Genomic DNA, 21,163 nt, shown 5'->3' on the forward strand with positions numbered 1-21,163 from the left:
TCAACATATTACACTTCCTGGCTTATTTCCGGGTTAAAATTACTTCCGGGTTGGTAAAAAAATATCGTCGACGTCGAAATTGTGGAAGGAATTATGGCCAGTGGCCAGCGAGCATTCGCTCAAAAACTCAACAAGTAAGTTTCAAATGTAATTCTATATACATCAATGCTGTTTGTTGTCGAGTGTTTTTTGTTGAATGATGGAGAAGCACTTCTCCTCGGTGACTCACGATCCGTCCTGTCAAAAAGTTACTTCCTTGTTTGTTTTGATGACATTTGAAATATCTACTTTGGTCTTTCATCTTCGAATCAAATTTGTGCCTCTGATTTTTACCATCACCTCAAGATCTTACGTGTAACCCTTACTGGGAACATTGTATTGTATAGGATACTTACTGTGTTAGTGTGTGTTTATAAATCCAGTGATGTCGCAGCAGTGCTGGAATGTGGGATGGGCTGATTTTACTCTCTGCTGTTTGATTATTTCAGGCAAGGTGCTGCTGAAGTAAGACGTCAAGTCTCATCCGCGTATCTGAAAGACTCGTCTTACGCTAAAGAAATACCAAAAAGTATCAGTGGAGTCTCAATAGCCAGCAGTGTTAGTGTAAGTAATCAAAACATTAACAACAAATTTGTTGCCAAAACTATCAAAATCTTGTCGAGGATGCCTAGAAATTTCCCTTTATTATTTCCCTGACTCCCTTTTCTTGGCTTTTTCAAGATACTTTAATTTTGGGAAAAGATGCCCTGCGTGTTGGTCCCCTTCCCTCTTAAAATAACTCTAGATCTAGGCTGATACTGTTTGTTTTTATTGTTTTTTAGATTCCGTTATGCGACGTTGTAAAACCGTTAGACTATGAAGATTACATTCAACAGAATCAAGTGACAATTGATAAAGATCCGATGAAAGATCTGGTCGGATTTCCAGCTGATGATATCGAAGTGACTTTACTACCAAAACAATGTAGGACAATAGCTCCTATAATTCCTGAGCGAGGGTCAGTAAAGTCTTATTTAGATTGAAGTTGAATCAATGCGTTGTAGATTTAAGATAAGAAGTAAGAGGTTTCTATTTACAGATATGAGAATGATGTTCATGTTCGAGACTGTATTCACTGTTATACGGCTGATTACACAGTCGTCAATAGGCGCTATTTCAATCACAGCTCCAGTTATGCTGATTTCGATCGCGAGGATGAGAAAACCGAATTCCTCAAACAAATTCCGTCGCAAGAGTTTGAGATCGATAACGAATATGATTCCGAAGATGTAAGTAGTTAATTGATAATTCCTTCTTTAGCTACATACTTTTTCTCCTCATAAATCCAGAAAATGTTAATTTCGCAAAAATTCTAAGTCTTATTTTAATATTAAATAACGCATTAAGAATAAAAAGAGTCGGAAATGTTTCCTGATCTTGTGGTTTATTAACATTTCGACTGTAACCTAATAGTCGTCTATTTATATATGTTTTGTTTCACAGGAAGATGATGAGAATCGTAAATCGACGATGGAAGATACTCCTCGAGGAAGTTGGGCGAGTAGTATATTCGATTTGAGGAACTCGCAAGCAGATCCTTTACTTCCGAACTTGCTCGACAGAATACCGCCGGATAAAGTGGATCAGTACAACGCTGAAGAAAGACAAATGGAAAGACACAAAGAATTGTTTCCTTTGTTCCCACCGCAGGATGAGGTAATGCTCTTTTTCATGTGAGTTTTGAAAAAAATAAATCAACGAAATAATGATTTTTTTTCTTTTTCTATCTTCAGGAAGAATGGGTAGAACGTAGGGTAATGGGAGAAGTTCCGCGAGAACATTTCGGACATAGGGTTTTAATCAAGTGTTTACAACTAAAGTAAGAACTTTATTTGTAAATAAAAACCCATTTGAGAAACGTTTTTTTCATGCGTAAAAATGTATTTATTTTATTGTAGACTCGAATTGGAAATTGAACCGATATTTGCTTCGATGGCATTATACGATGCGAAGGAAAAGAAAAAGGTAAGAAATGACGATCATTGTTAACATTCTCATGGATGATTCATTATCTAATCATCGATATATCGATTCAATTTCAGATATCGGAGAATTTCTATTTCGATATGAATCCTGAACACATTCGTAACATGATCGACGGACAAGTATCTTATTCAGATTTATCATCGCTGAGTAGATCAGCTATATTCAGTATTACATACCCTTCACCCGATATATTCATCGTCATCAAGGTTCCTATTTTTATACCTCGCATTTATTCAACAGCTGCAGATCTCAGTCGCCGATTGTATTTTCATCTCCGGAATTTTTTTTTTAAACAGTTGGAGAAGGTTTTACAGCAAGGTGATATCGGAGAATGCGCCGATCCATACATGAAAGATGATAAGGTAAATCATAATTTTTCAAATCCTCACACAGAGTGGTCACTTACCCGGGCATCTGGGCAAAGTCGAGTCAGGGAAATGTGCGGGAGAATGTTGAGATTACGCGTATAGTCAAACTGTTTCTGTCTATGTCTTACATATTTGACTGTGTTTGTTGATTGGATTGTGAACGATACAAATCAGAGAACAGTGGTCATCCTGTCATCCTGTCATCCTGTCACATTTGGCAAACAGAAATTTATATCTTTTTATTTATTTATCTATGTTAGAATCGAGAGAAAGTGAAAGCGAATGCTGAATTGTTTTGCGAGAAGCTCGGTCGTTATCGGATGCCGTTCGCGTGGACCGCGGTGCACCTGTTTAACGTGGTTACAGGAACTGGAACGATGGAACGTGAAGCGAGCACAGAACGAGAACCAATCGCGACAAACAGTTTAGGTACGAATCAATTCGAATTTTAGTTCATGGAATCCGCAATTTTCATCTATAATAGACATGAATTATTATAAAGAAATTGACGATGATTTTGATTGTGAATTCAGATCGACGTTCGAGTTTGATAGAGAAACAACTGGAGAATTTCCGACGTAAAGGACGTTCAGATGAGTTTAATCATCGAGGTTCATTCGAGCGTTCTCGTAACGGTGGTTCCGATAAACGGAACAGTTGGCCCGCAGATGATTACAGTCAAATACTAGAATCATTCAGACCGGTTACAATAACAGTATCGAGTTTCTTTAAACAGGTTTGTCATCCATTAGAAACACAGTGAGAATATGTGTGTATTCTGATCGCTTCAATGAGTTGTCGATATATTTCAGGAAAGTGATAAATTAAGTGAAGAAGATTTGTACAAGTTTCTCGCAGATTTAAAGCGTCCGACATCGGTTCTTAAAAAGCTCAAATGCATCCCGGGTCAGTAATAAACCACGCATAGATTCTATTAGTCTATCAACATTTTCATTATCGCATTAAGTTTTCTGATATAATGATACAGTAATAAAACAGTAATTATATATTAACATAGAATCTTGTAATGATACAACAGGGAAAAATAGAAAATGTTAAAGCTTGTACTCTCGCCCACAGTCTTTATTGAGACGCTGATCTGATGTAATTGTAGGTATATTGAAGTTGGATATATCAGCAGCGGCAGAAAACCCGAAATACTGTTTAACTCCGGAGCTGTATAAAATTGATCCGTATCCAAACGATGATAAAACACGACCGATTAAAGAAGTGATTGAGTTCGCGCCGCGTGAAGTTTACGAACCTTTCTCCACTTATAGGTATCTATAAACAGCAACGCTGAGCCCACAACACTATCCCTGATTCTCAGCCCTACAGCTATCTGAAGTTCCCTGATTCTCAACTCAGTCACAGCAGTCCCAATGTACCGAGTTCCCTGATACCTAGTAAAGTAGAGTCTATTGTATGTTGTTTTCTAATTCTATGGTTATATAATGTTTTAGGAATCTGTTTTATCTGTATCCCAAGTACCTGAATTTTGCTAATCGCGCTGGATCAGCGAGGAACATCGCGGTGAAAGTACAATTCATGTGTGGTGAGGAGGAGCAGCACGCTATGAGGGTAAGTCATTACAACGGATAATGCAATGATAGAACTATTCAGATATAGTAAATGATGATGTATTTGATTTCAGGTATTGTTCGGTAAATCAAGTTGTCCTGAATTCTGTAAAGAGTTGTACACACCTGTTCTCTACCATAACAAGTCAGTAATATACCGTATACAGCAAGTACAGTCAAACTCAGTGCAGTTGTTTCTCACATTACTGAAGTCATCTCTATTTTTTGGTCCCAATTTGTATTAACGCGTAAGCCATCATTTGGATAAGTCTGTAACATAGTGATTGAGTAACTTAAACGACTTGACCGAGTTTGATGATATTAAACAACGTCTTCTTAATGAAACTGTTATTTTCAACATCTATTAATTCATTATACAGGTCACCGGAATTCTATGAAGAAATGAAGATTAAATTACCCGGATATTTAAACGACGGACATCACATACTGTTTACGTTTTATCACATCAGCTGTCAAAGAAAGATGGAAACCACGCCCACTGAACTCGTCATTGGCTACACCGTAAGTTCTACTTTTTGTAATTTCGAATTTGAATTGTCAATCAGAATATTCACGTTTCTAATCGTAGCATGTTTTCTACAGTGGTTACCGGTGTTACAAGATGGCCGATTGTTCGTCGGTGAATTTACGTTACCGGTCTCGACGGAGAAACCACCTCCGAGTTATTCCGTCATTCATCCAGATCAGGTAAAACTACAATACAACTCTACAATAAACACTGTCAGTTCTGGGCGTATTATTCGCTATTGAGAGGTTTGAATTTTTGGCACCAATAATGAACATTATCACAGTAAAAACATTAACAACTTTTGACTATGCTGCAGACAAACTGGCTCATGGACAGTTTGCTGTGTTCATTTAGTAGCAGAGAAAGTCTTCACTGTATAGAGGTGTTCATTGTTGAGAGGTTCCCTTATTTGGAAATAAATCAGAAGAGTTTGAAGTGAAAAGAGATGTTCAATCTTCCATTTACAGGTTGATAGTCATAGTATGAAGTGGGTTGATGGACGGAAGCCGATATTCACGGTATCAGTCGAGGCTGCATCCTCCATTCATACTCTAGATGTTAGCATCGATCGATTCTTATTACTGTGTCACACAGCCGAGGAGTTTAAAGTTCCACCGCGACTCAGCGCTGAAACTTTCGAAGCCGAATTAAAGCTATCTATTAGTAACCTACTGCAGGCTGCAGGCGAACCACTCGTTCATTTCTTACATCTCATATTAGACAAGTTAATTCTGTTGATAGTCAGACCTCCTGTCATCGCCGGACAAGTCGGTGAGTTCTACAATCATTTAGACGCACGAATTTATAATCAATAATCTATGATTAAACGAGATTCATTTTCATTTATTTCCAATAACATTTTCAATATAAGTTTCTAACAATCTAGTAGCTTTTATATTCCGTCGAGAAACTTCTTTCAAATAGATAACGCATGTTTTCAAACGCATGAAATACGATTATATTTATTATTTGGAAATAGATATCGTTGTAAGTATTTTAGTTATGTTATAATATCAATGCTGTTCTATCTGTTCTAAGGGCGTCTTCTAAAGAGTAAGTTTCACTAATTAACAACTTTTTATTGATCACTATTGGTTACGGTGTCACTTCGCATCATGAAAAAATGTTCAATATTGCACAAATATCATGATACGTTACTTTTCATATGAATATTTCGAGAAGTTTAATGACGTCGTGATAGAGTGAAGTCGCCAACTCATTTTCTTTATTGCTTCGCTTATTTGTTATATACAGTTAAACCCACGATTAAGTCGTCATGGTTTCAGTCGTTTGTTACATTGACTGCTTACATTTGAATCACAAATACAAATCGCGACTCAAAAATAAAGATACCTTTTCTGATGTAACGACTTAACTGATGACGATTTAACTGGGTTTGACTGGTTTATCTGAACCTTACAATCATTGAATACAAAATGCACACTTGTAGCATGGTGTATAAGCGTACTGGTATGCTTGTGTATATATGATTGGTATATTGTTCACATACAGTGTTTAAACACTGGATGATGCTCAGTTTTATGTATTATTAGGTATGCAGGGTTCTCGAGTAATGTTGTGGTTCAGGGTGTGTCTATCCATACGTTGCTTCTAGTGCAAACATCTCAATTATTATATCCCCAGAATGATGGAAGTCAGGGGAATGTTGATATGGTTTTGGCTCAATTGCGCCCTATACTATGAACGTATTTTATATAGAGCAATGGCGATGATATTTCATGAATTGATTAATTTCCAGGGTATAATTGATGAGATAACAAATAACTGTATAGCTATGTTTAATGAAAGGCAACGTTTCATTGTAAATAGTTGAGACTATTTCCAATCTTGATGAATATCATTAAGAGAAATCCACAATATCATTTTAAACAACTGTTATTGTTTTGTTCATACATTTTGGGTAGAATCCTTCCAACCATCTTAAGAGTAAATTTGAAAGAAGAAATGTTGATACCAGATCAGGGGCCAGTTCCATAGACAGGGCTTAGACTTAAGACCGGTCTAAGCCAAACTTATTTCTATAGCCAATCCAACAACTTAAGACCAGTCCTAAGGTTTCGGACCACTTTTGGTCTTAAGTCTTGACTATGGAACCGGCCCCTGGGTTTGGGAGGTAATTTTGCAGACGTCGGGGGATGTACTTTGTGTTTGTAAGTTAAATGCTATGAATGAATGTTTATGTTTATTTGCAGTGAATGTCGGGCAGACGTGTTTTGAAGCGATGGCTGAAATCGTGCGTCGTTTAACAATTTTACTTGACGAAAAAAACGATTGTCACAATCGCAACAACATTCTGATATCGTATATACAATACTGCGCGATATTACCGATTCCTGACATGTCGAGTACACGTAAGTCAAATATTACTACTTCACTGACCCTGACTCCTCATCCGGACCCTGTCTACACAGAAATCATGTTTTTATCTGTTTTTTTTGGCATCAATCGGTATCTTATTAACTGCATGTCGTTTTGTTAAGTTCTCATGTTTAGACAGTTGTTTCATGTAATCAGCATGTTTCAAACGTTTCTGATTTTTTCAATAGATTCAACTTTAGCGAATATTTATTTCTGTGTAGATCAAATAATATCGGTCGAAATGATAAAGATATTTCTGTTTCTGAATGGAATTAATGATTCTTACTTCATCTTCCGACTTTGAATAACCAGGATAACAATCTCAAAAGCTTAGCTTCATATTTTTCTGATCATTTACTCTTTGCTTTTCGAAATGTATTCGGACTGAATTAACATGATTAGAATCTAAAAAAGTAATTCAATGGAAAAACTAGAAATCTGATTGATTTTGTTTAGTAGTGAATCAAGACGCTATTTTTATGTAATGTTTTTACTAATTCAAACCTTTTGCTTGTCTCATATTTAATTGAGTGTTGTGTGTCATTCTTGAAAGCCATTTATGATGTAGTTATTCATCAAAATTTTCCGAATTAATTTTCTAAAGATATTCAAATTATCTGGACCCGGTTCCAAAGTTTGACTCTTGAATAAGAATTAGTTCTGTAGTTTCGATGTTTTGATCGTGAAGTAAGGACGGTTGATTAGACTAGAGTCAGAGAACTGTAGAACCGGGTCCTGCACGGACATGTTTACCAGACTCGTTGTATTTGGCTTTAGGATGGTTTAAGGTAGAAATTGTTTAGAGATAGCACTCGCCTGCTCACAGTTTACATTACATGTTTCAGCGACTTCCCCTTGCATGGTCGCGAGTCCATCTCCTGAGAGATTCGCTACGATCGGGCGGCCCAGCACGCTCGCTATCCCCAGACAGTTTCAACGTAGTAACAGTGACCCCGACCTTAGCAACAGCAATCCTGGTTCACCTGAAACGGATTATTCGGGATATATAGGTAATGGAGCACCAGTTAAACAGCCGTGTGCATCTGTGTATGTTAGTGTGTGGTGCTTTAACACATGAGTTGTGGCTTTTAACAACTACTGTACTCAGTCAGTTCTAATGCGTATTTATGTTCACTGTTTTTGATGTAATCTCTCAAGTTCAGTATCAATGAATCAGATCATTTACACAGTCGTGACTTAGATCCAAGACCATCTCAGTTCTGTAGCGAATCTAACTCAACTTAAAACCAGTCTGATGCTTTTTAAGATCACTTTTGGACCTAATTCACGACTGTGCATCTGGGCTTTACTTTGACTTACTAAACCCGGTTTCAGTGTTATTGTCGGTTAAGATTGAAATTAATTCATTCCTTCAAATCTTTACCTGGGAGCTGTATACATTCATTAATCAGTGAACATAATCTAAACAGTTTTTTCTCTCTCTGCAGACTTCGCTATCATCATATTATGCTTTTATCATTGCTTTATTTTATTTTCTCAGCTGAATGCCCGTGGAATATTACATGTAAATAGTAAAGTAAAATCCCTGTGTGCTGCTGTAGTCTAATTATTCCTGTTGTTTCCCTACAAATTATTTGGTTTCATTCGAACAAGTTTTAAACTGTTTCTGGAATGAGATGAATTACAGTAGATAGTTGTTCTTAGTTGCTCAGAAGTTGGTTTAAGTTAACTGGTGGATAGTTTGATGGTTGTGATTATAGTAATTGTACCGTAGTGTTTGTCCATCTGTTAACTCTAACCAATTTTTGAGCAATTGGCCTCTGATGTATAGATTAATGGATTGATGTACAATTTTTAGTTGTGTAGAAATTGATTGAAGAACACAAAATATTATCAACTTATGCATCATTAGTGATTCTGTTATTAGCGATATCATCGTTTTCTAAGTGTCAACCTATCAATCATACTGGATTCAGTTTTACAGTTATCCATTAAGTTTGAATCTTGAAAATTATTTCCATATTCAACCCGAAGTTCTAATCAGGAAACTGCGGAACTGGCTCCAGGTTCTTAATGTTGATTCTACCTCCTGTTTGCCGGGTACTAGCGTGAAATATTTCATCATATTTTGCGAATGTTTTCTAGCGAAAGCTGACAGATCTGGAAGTATGAGACAAACTCACGATCCTCTTTATATACCGAAAATTCATGGGAAAAAGGTTTGTTCGAAAATATGCGAGCGTGAAGAAATAATTATTGTGGTAGGATGATTATTATCTGTTGAATTATTTCAGTTGGTTCATGAAGAGATTGCGTTATTGTGGGTGATGTCGAATGGAACTGCAAGACAACTTTCCCTCGAGAATGCCTGGTTTTTCTTTGAACTAATGGTAGGTCTCTCAACAACTGATATAACACTTTATGATAAAGTATGTAACAGGTTCAGGGGTGGATCTAAGGAGATTGTTTGGCCAGAGTCCAATAGAAAAGGAAGGGTATTAATCGGATAAGGCAGCCACGCTGAAGGCTGTCAAAATTTAAGGCAAAATACATCTGACTGATCATTTTCTGAGAGGATGAGTGACAAATTTGCAGATTATACCGATCTCTAAAAAGGGCAACTCCAATAAAAAGCAGCGGCCTGGACCTAGAAACTGCCTCCCTTTGATCCTCCCCTGAATTTCACTATTTGCTTTTCCAGACAAAAAGTATGGCAGAACATCTAGCACGAACTGATAAACTTTACATGCCGAGAAAATGTCGATTTCCAACACGATTCATGGATGATATCACGAGTTTACTGACAATGATTACTAAAGATATCGTAGATCGCTATCTGAAAGTAAGAAGAAAAATCAAACCTAACTTGAAATTTGAAAATACTCTTGGATTATTGAGATAAATGATATTTCCTCCGTTGTTGTGATATTTTATAGGATGTAACGATGATAAAGAATCTCAACACGGCTTTAGCGTTCTTCGTCCAGGATTTATTCTCATTCGTTGATCGCGGTTACGTCTTTCAAGTTATCAAAGATTATTATAGAACTGTAAGATCGAGTGTTATTTGAGATTCCCGTGAAAAGAAGAACTAACTCTCGCTCAAATCATGATTTTGTTTATTTTTAAAGCTATCCGCAAAGATTTTGACGCTCGGGGACGCTACACCTTTGATTCTCCTCAGACTCGACTTCATGAGGCTTGTTTGCAGTCATGAACACTACGTAGCGTTAAATCTACCGATGTCATCACCTCTAGTCACGCCTTCTGCACCCGCTAGTCCTAGTCCTAGTCTTACGAGCATCGCTTCACAAATATCGTTCATGTCTACTACAACGACCTGTGGCACCGTCAACAAAGCGCTATTCGCCGAGTTATCAAATGAATTCAGACAACAACATTTCCTCGTCGGTTTGATTCTCAGTGATCTCGCAAACGCACTAGAAACAAAGTAAGTTTCAATCCCTGCAAATTGTCGATTGTCAGGAAATGATTCATCGATGCTATCAGATGATTTACACAAAAGCTATTTTCCATTTTCCGCTTAAAAAGAACCAAAATGTAAAACGTGTGACAAAGAAACTGTTAAAAGTATGTGTCGGCAGAGAGTGACAACAATCTCTTAAAGCTATAACTAAAATCCTTTTCTCCAATGTAATTTTATATCCTGTTTCAACAGATTAAAATCAAAGTACACGTTTACATTTACCGGTTTATGTATAGGAGGATTTTCTTAATGAAAGGGATTAAAATTTTGGTTTTATTCGTGCAGAAATGAAAAACTTTGCTTTAGCCATGAGACTAGTAGAATTCATTGAGAATGAAGCTGTTTGAAGCTGTAATGTCACTGTATCTATTTCAGCGTTTCAAACATTCACAATAAAGCAGTGAATGTTATTCGTAATATGGTGTCTTCGCATGACTCTGATAAACGTTATAAAGATCCAGCGTGTCGGGCTCGAGTCGCCTCGCTCTATCTACCGCTCATCGGAATCGTAGTCGATGCTTTACCGCAATTGTTCGATCCAACGATCGATTTAAAACCGCGAATTTCACAAGCGATCGACGAGGATGGAGGTATTAATAAGAGTGTAGCGATGGCTATAGCTGGTTATGGAGTTGGAGGAGGCAGTGACATCAGAGTGGACCCTTGCAGTGATTGTCAAAAGGTATTTCTGATTCTGCTGGACCTTGTTAAAATTTGACTCTTGGCAGGGTGGCTGCTGATATAGAAAACCTGGAAAACTCAGGGAATCAGAAAATCTAGAAATCAGGGAAAATTCTCTGGGAATTTTGGACATTTTGGGAAAAACAAACTGGAAAACTCAGGCATTATGGAGCTTAGAACCAGGCAATTCTTTATCAATCTGTGTTCATGGAAAATATTAAATTGTAATATTGTAAACAAAAAAATGTCTCCATTTACCTACAGCAGATTCAATCTCTCTCTTTCTCTTCAAGTTTAAAATAATCCAGGAACTTTGGGTCTTTGTCCTCAGATTCTTAGAGTCTGTCTGTGACTCCATTAATACTGATTATTTACATTTTACAGCCTAAAAGAAGCTCTTTGAACCAAGAAGACACACGCAATTTACTGATCAGTTTTATCTGGGTGCTGAAGAACGTCGATCAAAGAGTTTTGCTTCACTGGTGGGCCGAGATGGAACCGAGTAAATTACATCAGATTCTTGAGATTTTGTTCTTGTGCGTCTCAAACTTCGAATACAAGGTTTGTTTCAATCTCTGCCAGAGAAAGAACCCGTAAACATATCACAAACAAACACCCAAAAACAGCATGACAAAAACTCTCAGTTTATTCAGTTCTGAATGCATGTGTATTTACTGTCTATTGACTACATGTATTAATACACATTATATCATCATCTCATATACAAATTAATAAATACATAGAAATAAATCCCTGATGTCAGCTCGATTATTATTGAATATATCTATAGGTGATGACTCTTCATGATCTTCATGATAAAATGCTAAGTTTCATGGTAGGTTTTTTTTTGGTAAACTATACAATATACGTAATGCTTATTTCTATTACACTAATTCTTAGAAAACTTATTAAAAACTATCCACTGGGCATCGAACACTTTATTTCAGGGAACATTGTCAACAATTTTATCTAATGTCTATAGACACTGCTTGGTATCAGTTATTTGTCGATTTAAGAATATTTTAAAGCACTATTCAATCTTTTATGCATTCATTACTGAGATCGTCCAAACTTTCTGCTTGTCTAAAGTAGTTTGATCATCTATGATATATTCTTCACTTCAACGTTTTATTCAAATTTACCTCATTATGAATCATATCTAACTGTCGAACTGTTTAGTAATTCTGCATATTTTCAGTAGCTTGACGAATCATTAATTAAGTCGTTTTTGATATTCGTGTTTGTGAAGAGAAAGTTTGTTAAACATGTATTTGTTTTGTCTACGTTCGATCGGGAATAATTCTAGTTCATGAATCTGCTGCTATCGTGACTGATAATGTATGTTTGTATATATGTAATGTAGGGAGTGCGAAAAAACAAACAAATTCCGTTGCAAGTGTTGCGTAATATGTCCGTCGATGAGATCATGTTACCAGCCGATCGTCGGTCAGGACGAATGATCAATCGTTCTTGGTCGTCTAATTCATTACGCGAGGAGTATATGGTTCCGTGGTACACGGTTAGTATGGATTGTTACACTACTAACTCCATACTCAAGTTTGCTTCAATAATATCCATGGCTGTTCGTCTATTATCGTATCCTACTGGTATTCACTTACTACTTACTACTACAACTGAATGATTTGTAATCGTGTGCATTAAATCGTGGTTTTGTTGTTAGCAGGAGGAATAAAGTAATAACAATCACTAATATATACCCGTGTATTGCTCACTTGACAAAAAATACCACAATTTGTAAAACTATGCTGTTTTAATCGGTCATTTTTAACTCCAACTTGTGGGATTTTTAAACATAAACTCAACAGACGTTCATCGTACACATCTCATCTCACATAATATATAAACAGTCATTTCATTGATTATACAGATATAACGACGTATATATTCAACCATAATATCTTACTGTCTGTAGATTTAGAGTTAGCATCTGTAATATATGATATAAAACTCCGGATAAACTTTCATCTTCATTTTAAAACATCGTTGATAGTTGAGGCTACTGTAGTTTCTGTCACACGGACGGTTTATGAAATCAAATCTTGGTTTGTGCGTTTTATGAGTTTGTTAGAATGAGGAATTCTCACATCGTATTCAATGTTTTCTACTAATTTTATGGATGTGTGAATGAATGATGCTGTTTTACTCAGATCATCTGCACGAACCTGAAATATTTAATCAAATGATTATCAGGATCCAGTTCTACAGTTCTGGGTTAAGTTCGATTCTTTGAGTTTAGATAAGTTAGAGTAGGAGTCAAATTTTATCGCAGAACTGCGGAACTGGGTGCAGAATGTTTTCTTAGAATTTGTATCTAATGAAATGCGTGAAGTTTAATTCATCGTTCTGTTGCTGATAAATATTCTAAAGATGAATCGCTGATCCAGTGAACTGACACATTCTAACATCGTGTTATTGCAGGCTAACAAGAAAACTCAGAAGCAATATTCAATACAGACGATCAAAAAGAGCACGGATATGAAAAACAGATTGGAAGAAGCTATAATGGGAACTGGAAGTGCTCGAAGTCAAATGATGGCTAGGACTAAATCATCAAGTTCTCAATCGCAGTTCTACGGTATCAAAACTTTCCCAAAACTTTTCATTTGCCGTTTGAGTAATTTCACTAACAGGACCTACGTACTCCGATTTCAGATCAGAATCCACCCTCCCCGAATATAGATTCAAACCGACTACGCTGGAGGAAGGAACAGACGCAGTGGAGACAGTCGGATCAATCCGGTGCTGAGCAGATGCCGAAACCTGAAATAGTTATTGATCGTCACGTCGAGGGGAACCTCTCGACTGAAGTGAACATGATCACTTTAGACATCCTCGATCTAGTTATACAGGTTAATATAGCTACATAAATCACCAATAGTATGAAGATTAGAACAACGAAAATCTGTTTGAAATTCACAACAGATAAATCTATGAAAATAGATAGAATTAGAAATCTATCTAAAACTTCAGATTCACAGATTTTCTTTCTTAAGTCTTCAAAATGTTGGTGTTTTATGTATCTTCATAGAACTTTGTCTAAATTGATTTCGTGGTTAATGTCTATTTCATTTCAAACACACGAACGTTTGGAGCCATACATCGATTAATGTTTGGAATGAAATAGATTCATCTCTGATTTCCAAGAATAATTGATAATTTGAGAAATGTTTTTTGTTTTGTTTATAGATCGTACAGAATAACGAACTGATCCAAACTCTATTGAACAGCGTTTTGCGAGTGATGCTTCATAGTCTGTCTCTGAATCAAAGTTCTACCGTTTTACAGCACATGTTCGCATTACAGCGATCGCTTGTATCAAAGGTACAACTTCTGTTCCATAATTTCCTAAAATCGTTCCATTCCCAGTTGATGGTCTGTTCGTGAATCAATGATTGTTTCTTGTTTCTAGTTTCCCGAGTTACTGTTTGAAGATGAAACGGAACAATGCGCTGATTTATGTTTACGTCTGTTGAAGCACTGTAGTTCTAGTATATCAAACACACGTTCACAAGCGAGCGCTTCTCTCTATTTACTCATGAGACAGAACTTTGAAATTGGAAATGTAAGTATCAGCAGAGCATCATCAGAGGTCTTATACACCTCTACGTATTTATTATTTATTCAGGATGTTTGATGTTTATAATAATTTAGCAGTTACGAGGAGTTCTTCTCACAAAATGACAGCTTAGTACTAGTATGACAGTTTGATAGATAATTGAACTAGTCTGTCATGGAGGGTCCCCTCTCTCCTCCCTCTCTCATCTCTCCTCTCTCTTTTTCCCTCCTGTCTCATCTCTCCTCTCTATTTTCCCTCCTCTCTCATCTCTCCTTCCTCCTCTCTCTCATCTCTCCTCTCTCTTTTTCCCTCCGGTCTCATCTCTCCCTCTATTTTCCCTCCTCTCTCTTCTCTCTGCTCTCTTCTCATTGTTGTGTTGTTGGTTTCAGAATTTTGCTCGGGTGAAAATGCAAGTTACGATGTCGCTAAGTCGCCTCGTCGGAAAAAACCAGAAAAACTTCAATGAAGAATATTTGAGGAAATCGTTGAAAACAATGTTGACCTACGCAGAAGAGGACATCGAATTACAAGATACATCATTCCCAGAACAGGTGCCGTTCATGTGTTTATAATACTAAATAATAATAATGATAATTTATTAAGCCTGAATTCCATAAAAAAACAATATGCTCATCGGCTTTACATAACGAAAGATTAGACATCAGCATTCAGTTAAAAGCAGTAAGAAACAAATACGTTTTAAGACAATTTTTAAAAGCATTAAGAGAATCACACCTTTTAACATTGATGGGTAGTTGGTATATAGAATGTTACACGATTTTATGAAAATTCTAATTGATTCAATTTGTTTCGTTTCAAAAGGTGAAAGATCTGATATTCAACTTACATATGATTCTATCGGATACAGTGAAAATGAAGGAATATATGGAAGATCCGGAGATGTTGTTAGATCTGATGTATCGTATCGCGAAAGGTTATCAGAATAGTCCCGATTTACGGTTGACGTGGTTACAAAATATGGCTGGTAAACATAGCGAGGTCTGTTTTAAACTCTCGATACTCTCCACTATTAGCGCGTCATCAGTATATGTTTTATTTTGACTCAATAAACTCTCGTTTACAGAAAGGTAATCACGCAGAAGCTGCGCAGTGTTTGATACACGCTGCTGGACTCGTCGCTGAGTATCTGAACATGCTAGAAGATCGGCCGTATCTACCTGTCGGATGCGTCGCCTTTCAGAAAGTATCGTCTAATGTATTAGAGGAAAGCGCCGTCTCGGATGATGTCGTTTCTCCCGATGGGGAAGGTATTTGTACTGGAAAGTATTTCACGGAAAGTGGATTGATTGGTTTGATGGAACAAGCCGCTAGTTCTCTCAGTATGGTCAGTATTATTACTCGATATTCATTAATGCTTAAAAGAGGCTCGAATAATTGTGAATATTCTCCTATGTTCGTTTGTTTCAGGCGACTCAATACGAAGCTATGAATCAGGTTTATAAAGTATTGATTCCGATTCACGAATCGAATCATGATTTTAAACGATTATCGATCATTCATGGTAAACTACTCGACGCGTTTAATCAGATTATTAAACAGGTAGAATATAAATAGGGTCCAGTTTCACGAAAAAGTTTCTAAGCTTAAAACGGTTCAGTTTGAATTGTTCTCCTTATTGCAAGCATGAAGTAACCAAAAGCAATTACACCAAAAAGTTGACCTTTTTGTGAAACTGGGCCCTGGGCAGGTTACTAACATTTCTTGTAAACTATTTATGTCAATTTGCAATTGTAGGATTTTTATTTTTTTCCTACATCTTATTGTTGATCATTCAAAATGCAATCTCTACAATGATAAAAATCATCATTTGAGTGGTCAGTAATCTTTGAAGAGAGTTTGATTTTGAATAATTTTCAGGAAGGGAAACGAATGTTTGGAACGTATTTTCGTGTAGGATTGTACGGAACTAAGTTTGGAGATTTAGACGGAGAGGAATTCATTTATAAAGAACCGTCGATCACAAAACTCGTTGAAATATCTCACAGATTAGAGGTCAGTTTTGTAAAGGTTTAATGTATACAGTAGTGATTCTAGATCCGATAATCTTACTTCATATCGTTTTTGATAATAATTTCTAGGGATTTTATGGTGAAAAATTCGGCGCCGATAAATTAGTGATGATCAAAGACTCGAATAATGTGGAACGTGAAAAACTCGACGCAAACAAGGTATAATCAATAGTCTTTCATTAAACACTTTACGGTAAAACCAGTGAAACCTCCCATAACAAACACTTCTCCACAACCAATACGTCCATTGAATGAACCTTTAACTCTGAACTAGAATTATACATTTGATTTTCAATCAAGAGAACCTGTCTACAATGAACACCTCTTCATTTTCCCGGAATCAGGTATTCGTTGTAGAGAGGTTTTACTATACAGCGAATCACTTGTTATTGATATGAATATCTTTACAGAACTACATCCAGATTACTTATGTAGAGCCATATTTCGACACATCTGAACTTCGCGAAAGGACGACGTACTTTGACAAGAACTACAACATAAGTAATTCATCTATAATACATTGATAGTTCAGTCTCATGAGGAGAGAATCCCACAATGATAATAAAAAGTCCGAAAATGAAACTTCGAGATAGTAGTTTATTTCAACGTTTCGACTATATCCTAATAGTCATCTTCAGGAATAATGATTAATCATGAATAATTTCATTCTTCATGAATTTTTTATTATCATTGTGGGATTCTCTCCTCATCGCGTCAACACGGATATAGTGTTCTACCAATCGAGTTCAGTCTCATTAATCTGTGTTTTAATTCGAAAATGATTTTGTGTATTTATTTGTATAGAACGTTTTATGTACGCTACACCATTTACACTGGATGGAAGAGCTCATGGAGAACTACATGAACAACACAAACGTAAAACTCTACTGACTACATGTAACGCTTTCCCTTACGTTAAAACAAGACTGGCCGTTATCGCCAAAGAACAGGTGCGTATTGATTTTGTAGAACCCGTATTCTATTGATTAGGATTCAGTTTCTTGTAAAAGTTAATGTTAAAAACGGTTAAGTTTGAATATTGTTTTCCTCATTGAGAACATGAAATAACCGATAAGAACTAAAGCAAAAATTTCGGTTGCACTTTTTTGTGAAACTGGACCCTGGAATCCTGGCTGATGTTGTTGTATTCGATAATTCAGATAATTCTGACTCCGATTGAAGTTGCTATTGAAGACGTTATGAAGAAAACTCGTGAACTAGCGATTGCTCTCGCTCAAGAACCTCCTGATCCAAAAATGTTGCAGATGGTTTTACAAGGCTGTATTGGAACCACCGTCAACCAGGTTCGTCTTGCATTCATAGCTGATAATCTAAAATTTTGATCTTCAATCGACAAAATCTGAAGTTTTTTTTTTTCACATTTCAGGGTCCGATAGAAGTAGCTCAGATCTTTCTCAGTGATATGGCCGAAGGACGAGTTGCACCGACTAAACATCACAATAAACTACGATTATCTTTCAAAGATTTCCTCCGCAGGTCGCTATCTAACCCTACAGCGCTCAGTTGACATCGGACTCTTGAGTCAAAACATTGGAAATTTCATTCGTGTTTTTCAATTCTTTAGATGTTCCGACGCGTTACATAAAAATAAAGACCTGATCGGTCAGAATCAGAAAGAATATCAGCGTGAAATGGAACGGAATTACAACAACGTGAAAGAACAACTCGGTCCATTGATAGCTTCACTCAACGGAACAGCTACAATTAAACGATCAAAACATATTCATCGAAGGTAAGAGAGAATTATTCAAACATTTCACTAACTTTACTCAATATCTCTCCATCTCTTTACATGTTCTTGTTCTTTCTCCTCTCTTCTGCCCTCTACCTCTCTTCAATCCTTTCTTCCCTCCCCACTCTCTTCTAACCCCTCTCTCTTCTCTTTCTACATTTTCTTTCTCTTCTTTCTTCTCCCCTCTACCTCTCCTCAATCCTCTCTCCCCTCCCCACTTCCCTATCTTATCTCTTTCATCATTCTCTCTTCTCTTTCTATAATGAGTTCTCCGTGTCCACCTAGATTCAACAAACTTCTCTCTATTCTATAGTTAAATGATAATGATGATACTATATATATATATTTTTATAGACATTGAATCTAAGCTTGCTGCGCCCTCTATGAATAAGTGGTGTATGTATAAGTGTTGTGTTTCTATCCGCAGTCACAAATACATTCTCTACAAACTGTATTCAGTGTTCATAAAGAAATTCATTTAACGTTTATATTCGTTACGTTGGTTCGATTCATTCGTTATCCGTTTCTACTTTATTACGAAATAGTTGTTGACTTTCTCCATTCACTTCGCTGTTACTCGTTTCTATCGATGTGTGTTTATAATAAACTGTTTATATCTTATACACGTAAAACATAGCTGTGACCATTTCCCTAAATATTATAACCACGACCTGGTGATTGATGATGACTGAGGTATTCATGCGTTCATTCATTGCATGGTTAAACATCTTGTAGTAAATTTTATTTTCGCGTCAGTTTTTAGTAGACAATCAGCATCATTATGATGATTATCATTTCTGAGTTTGCATGTCTATATATACATATATCTGATATTGTGAAACTATCTATTATTATAATTAGTTCCTCGATGGTTATGATCTCTGATGAAACGGATCCCGTAAACTAGTGGTAGATCGCATTACACATTTCTCAAACATAGTTAAACAAGACTATCCCAGTTGATGAATGATCTCACATTTGATGATATTTGAAGTTGATTATTCCAATCATTTGTGGGTTAGTTCATTATCTTCTACAGAGATTACATCAGCTTATCCATCAGGATTATCCAGTTTCAATATGGCTGTCATTTATTATTCATTTTTGCTATTGATATTGTGTCATATTATGATACAGCATGTCCTGTGGTGTATTAGATCGACACACTAGGAATTACCTCATGTGATTCTAGGTAATATAACTATAGTTTTCTACTATACAGTTCCTTTAATGATAACAGCTTTGAAATAATAACTGATGATCAGTCTAGAGCGTGTTCAAGTGTATTCCAATTTTAATATCGCATTAAAACAATTTCTGCTTTTTATGAAGTGTGTGTCACTTGAAGTTATAGTTGAATGTTTTTAGTTGTTTCCGGTATAAATTATAACGCTTTTAGGCAGGAGTTTTTGTATCAAGGGTAATGATAACATAATTTGTGATAAGAAAGATACGACAATAGACTCTGTTGATAACCTCGGATTATCGCGTGCCCGGCTGGACAATTTGTTACTAATTTGAGGCAAGCGAGTCTCTTGTAGTACAGTCTGGTCGAGTGAGTCATGCCTGGATTACCCTTGATAAATATTGCAGCTTTTTGTCGCTTCACTGATTTCAGCATGAATTAGAGATAATACGTAGTTGTATTATGGTACTCAAGTAGAAATATTACATTGTTTAAATCAAGATTAAATGTTTTACAATAATCCTTCAATGATTCAATACATTGATGATTGTACATTTCGTATGTCTAAATGATTTTAGAATGCTTTAATAAGCCTCCAAGTCATTTTAAAACAAAAACAGTTTCCACAACAACATATCATCTCTACAAAATAGGACTGGTTCCTTACTTCGAATATGTGCCAAAGAAAGTATTTCATCGCAATATGAAAACAAGAACGATATATGAAATGCATTGATTGTTTTCCAGGGATAGTAGAGCAAGTGATCGCAGTGATTCCAGTCACGGGTCAAGACGAAAACATCATAGCACTGGACGCTTGAGTACGATGATTCAGTGACGTCTTAGATCAATTCAAGAACCGCATTTAAACATGAAAACTACTGTTTCTCATTACTGTATCTATGATAAACGTTAGTGAAGAGTTTTGTAGTTTTAGGGACCAAGCTGTCGGACTAAACTACTATTAAAATTATTATTATAAAATACTATTTGTACTGCTAGTACAAAATAGCAAGGGGTTTCCCCTGGTGCAGCCGATGCACATGGTTCTCTGGTGCAGCTGCTGCTGTTGTTACTCTCAACTTTGAATTCACTATGTATAAAATCTTTTTTGTTCCATTGTACAGATTTTCTATGAATCATGACTATGTAATTAATCACTCACTGTTTAACGCTTTTATAAGTAGACATCAGAGCTGCATTTATGTAAACTTATTTATTTTATTTAACTTAGAAATAAACTGACCGAATCAACTGAACCGTAGATTATTTCATAAGCGTGACTTTAAAAAAAAGAACCGTATATTGTTTTAATATCTAGATGATTGTAGCTAATATTTATTTCAAGTCTTGTACGTTACTCGTTATATTGTAAGGAATGTAAATATTTGACCAGATGATTGTGAAGAATCAGAGAAATCAAGCAACTCAAAGAAGAGTTCACTAGTACTGAGTAAAGAGTGTACTGAATAATGTAACTAATATATACTTGACTATTGGAACAGGCTGAAATATTGTTAATAAAATGTTTCATAATATTCATACTTATTGCTGTGGTTGATGGATGGATCTATTCTATATGAATGTTATGCCGATAGACAGGCATT

The 21,163-nt window shown here is 36.1% G+C and overlaps 1 protein-coding gene across 1 annotated transcript; it reads left to right on the forward strand.

The window, feature by feature from the left end:
- Positions 1-36: 36 nt before the first annotated feature.
- On the forward strand, positions 37-21,067 carry LOC141898655 (dedicator of cytokinesis protein 7-like). The gene is made up of 46 exons (XM_074784680.1): positions 37-134; positions 489-603; positions 822-997; positions 1,079-1,268; positions 1,483-1,695; positions 1,773-1,858; positions 1,938-2,004; positions 2,082-2,231; positions 2,322-2,387; positions 2,654-2,822; positions 2,927-3,129; positions 3,206-3,299; positions 3,508-3,673; positions 3,857-3,974; positions 4,048-4,118; positions 4,354-4,495; positions 4,577-4,681; positions 4,970-5,273; positions 5,541-5,555; positions 6,716-6,874; positions 7,727-7,891; positions 8,988-9,061; positions 9,137-9,232; positions 9,544-9,684; positions 9,779-9,892; positions 9,974-10,293; positions 10,705-11,011; positions 11,395-11,571; positions 11,801-11,845; positions 12,374-12,529; positions 13,450-13,606; positions 13,684-13,880; positions 14,218-14,352; positions 14,441-14,593; positions 14,977-15,138; positions 15,410-15,586; positions 15,672-15,932; positions 16,016-16,147; positions 16,466-16,600; positions 16,687-16,776; positions 17,028-17,118; positions 17,422-17,567; positions 17,778-17,921; positions 18,005-18,114; positions 18,203-18,370; positions 20,304-21,067. The coding sequence occupies exons 1-46, from the start codon at positions 94-96 to the stop codon at positions 20,392-20,394; spliced, it is 6,594 nt and encodes a 2,197-aa protein (XP_074640781.1). The 5' UTR covers positions 37-93; the 3' UTR covers positions 20,395-21,067.
- Positions 21,068-21,163: the final 96 nt, after the last annotated feature.

Source organism: Tubulanus polymorphus, chromosome 2 (genome assembly GCF_964204645.1).
Source record: "Tubulanus polymorphus chromosome 2, tnTubPoly1.2, whole genome shotgun sequence".
NCBI lineage: Eukaryota > Metazoa > Nemertea > Palaeonemertea > Tubulaniformes > Tubulanidae > Tubulanus > Tubulanus polymorphus.